At 43.7% G+C, this 2,790-nt stretch overlaps 1 protein-coding gene across 7 annotated transcripts in view; it reads right to left on the reverse strand.

Annotated features, from left to right (window-relative positions):
- MTMR2 (myotubularin related protein 2) overlaps window positions 1-2,790 on the reverse strand; it is a 93,403-nt gene that overhangs the window by 5,143 nt on the left and 85,470 nt on the right. For all 7 annotated transcript variants that reach the window (XM_019524449.1, XM_019524446.1, XM_019524448.1 and 4 more), the window contains one exon: window positions 1,092-1,205. In XM_019524449.1, the coding sequence (XP_019379994.1) occupies window positions 1,092-1,205 (114 nt within the window). The remainder of the gene's footprint in view (window positions 1-1,091; window positions 1,206-2,790) is intronic.

Below are 2,790 nucleotides of genomic sequence, written 5' to 3' on the forward strand. Positions count from 1 at the left end.
AGGCTGCTTATGTGAATGATCATTACTTCTGCTTAGCTTCACCTCTTTAAAGGAAGGGCTCCTGGAAAAGCTCTGGTACATTTGTGTGCACAGAAAAGAAAAAAAAAGAGAGCCCTAGATTTAGGTTTTGATTTAAGTGAAGTAAATGCAAGTAGCTCCTTCCAAATCAATGGAAATACACGTGTTTAAGTGCTTTTTTACACTAGGGCCTTAAAGAGAATGGATTGCATATGCTTGCTGCTTTGGAACGACACGTTTCACCTCTGCACACCCATTGGTCATGTGCAGCACACTGACCAGGTATTCTACCACCGCTAAACCCTACACACAGCAGTTCTCTGCTACGCAGTCATGAACAGCCCTTAGCCCTACAGCCTCTGCCAATACCACTGCTGCTGGTGAATTACCCAGTCCTAGCCTAGAGCCAGCCTGTGGGTACTATAAGGGTGCTTCCTTCTTTAACAAACTGTTTTAATTCATTTCAACCTACACAGAATCCCTCCATTTGTTTTAGGTTTTGTTCCTGCATGAAGCCCTGATCATGTTGCCCAGATGAGGGGACAGAACTGGCTGGGCTAAATCCTCCTTGATGGCTGGCAGCTCCAGCTCATCCAAGGTGAAATAAAAAGAGCGCATCTGAAAACCTGTAATGTCCTTAGTGTTAACCAGGTGTGCAGTATGACAGTACATGCTTCCTGGTTTCTATACAGTGAAAATAGTCTCAAGTGACAACTTAGAGGACTACAGGGAAAAAAGTGATCAGGAGAAGCATGTGTCTAACCAAAGTCACACAAACGTACTCTGCCAACCACCTAGAATATGAATATGACCAATGAAAGCAGCAGGAACTGTATGAAGGCAGCTGTTCACACTACAGGGAGGGAAACGTGCACTGTTCTGAAGCACAGAAGTTAAGTTAGAACAATCAGCATTACTTTTTGCAGGTAGAGGGAATCCTGAATATCAGCTGTTTTGCTAGAAAGTCTCTTAAAGCCAAAACCACTGAAGTCACTGGGAACTGGCAAGCTTTCATTAGCCCTTTTAAAGAATACAAGTACAGTGTGTTCACCTGGGCAAAGAACGAGGCTTACCTCTTTCACCCTCTGCTGCTCACTGCTACACAGGAATGTTCCAAACAAACAGCTGTACAGGTGGTCCAGAATGGTTATCAGGAAGTACTCATTGAATTCAAAGGCTGTAGGAAACTTCCAGCACAACCAAAAAAGAGACGTTTTTTCTTAAACAATTCATTACTTGTTGCAAATGAACATAACACATCTGTACTGATTGAGAGCATTAATGAGCTGACTTTATATACACTCTGCACTGGGTTACCTGTCTGTCTCTTCAGTTATATTCCTCCTTTCCAGGAGCAAGCACCCCTTAAAAATATGCTTGATGTGCAATAAGGAATTTTGCGCAGCAGCCAGGGGCCTGAAGGACCTGTTTATACACAACCAATACTGCTTCAACTGAAGTTTGCTCTATTATGCCTGCTGCTAATGCCACACCATGAAGTGAGATTGAATGAGACGTGGCAGAGGGTAGGAAGCCTCAGGTGATTACTGGAAATAATCCCCACATCCAATAGAGAATTAGGATGAAAGCCATGCTACTAGTTCACAGGTCAGAAATAGGTTACAGGACTCTAGGCTTTGATATCATGTCTTGACACCTAGTGGAACACGTAGGTGCTCCTGTAACACAGTTGGCCATGGCAAATGTCTTGATATCCCAATGCTCCAGGGTTATTTTTCTTTCTTTTTTTGTTTTAAAAAGTCTCCCACTTGTTTTATCACAATTTTTCAAAAATAGAATCATTCGCAGGGGGAAGACAGCACAATCACTGCAGAGGAACTTCCCCCATATTTTTATCCATTGTTCGATAGGACACTTGGGCCCGCTCTCCCAAATTGCGGGTCCACTGTAAGCCCTTTACAGCACTGGGTCAGTAGGTGGCAAGGGAGCCAGTTTGTACAGAGCAGGATGAACCTGACACTGGGAGCAGAAGCACCACACATTACTACTTAAAAGTTACTTTACAAAAAGTTATTAGTTCAAAAGGTAGCTTTACCCAGGATTCAAGTGATTTACTGCAGAACAGGGCTGTGCATCATGTGTCACAAAGTCAATTTACTAGAAAACAGAAATTTTGTAGGTCTGCACCTGCTCACTAGGAGAAAATGTGAAAAAGGTATGAAAATAATATTTTAAAAGGTTTTTCAAGTCATGGCAGAGCAATGCAGTAATGAACACAAGCCAGGTATGGTGCTGGAGGGTGGTCTGAAGCATGGCAGGGTTATAAGTTGTGGAGGGGGAAAACTGGAGCTCTTTGAAGGGATGGGGGATAAGTACAGGGGTGAGTGGACACAGAGATATGCAGTGCCCTCAGCTTCAGTAGTCAGCCTGTCCACAGCAGATGTAGCCCTAATTCTCCTTATCTCCCTTCCCTTCTTGGCTACTAAGTCGAGGTCCCACGGCTAGAAGGTCTAAGGAGTCTCTCCTGCCTCTGATCTGCTGCGGGTTGGTACATCCCAAACACCCATTCCTCAACAGTGGCTGGATTACATAAGAGTAAGAGTAAGCCATGCGGAGGACGGATTACCAATTCCTAGGACAGGAGCATCTTGCCTTCCTCCTCTTCCACTTTGAAAAGCACCCCAAAGTAACAAGCCCATCAACATTCATTCTGACTTCAAATCATTATAGGACCTTTTTTTTTTTTTTTTTTTTCCCAATAAAGTTTCTGCCCAGGGCTCTGTGAACTTAAAATAAAAACCCACAGGGCGG

Source organism: Gavialis gangeticus, unplaced genomic scaffold (genome assembly GCF_001723915.1).
Source record: "Gavialis gangeticus isolate Ggan-Ray unplaced genomic scaffold, GavGan_comp1, whole genome shotgun sequence".
NCBI lineage: Eukaryota > Metazoa > Chordata > Crocodylia > Gavialidae > Gavialis > Gavialis gangeticus.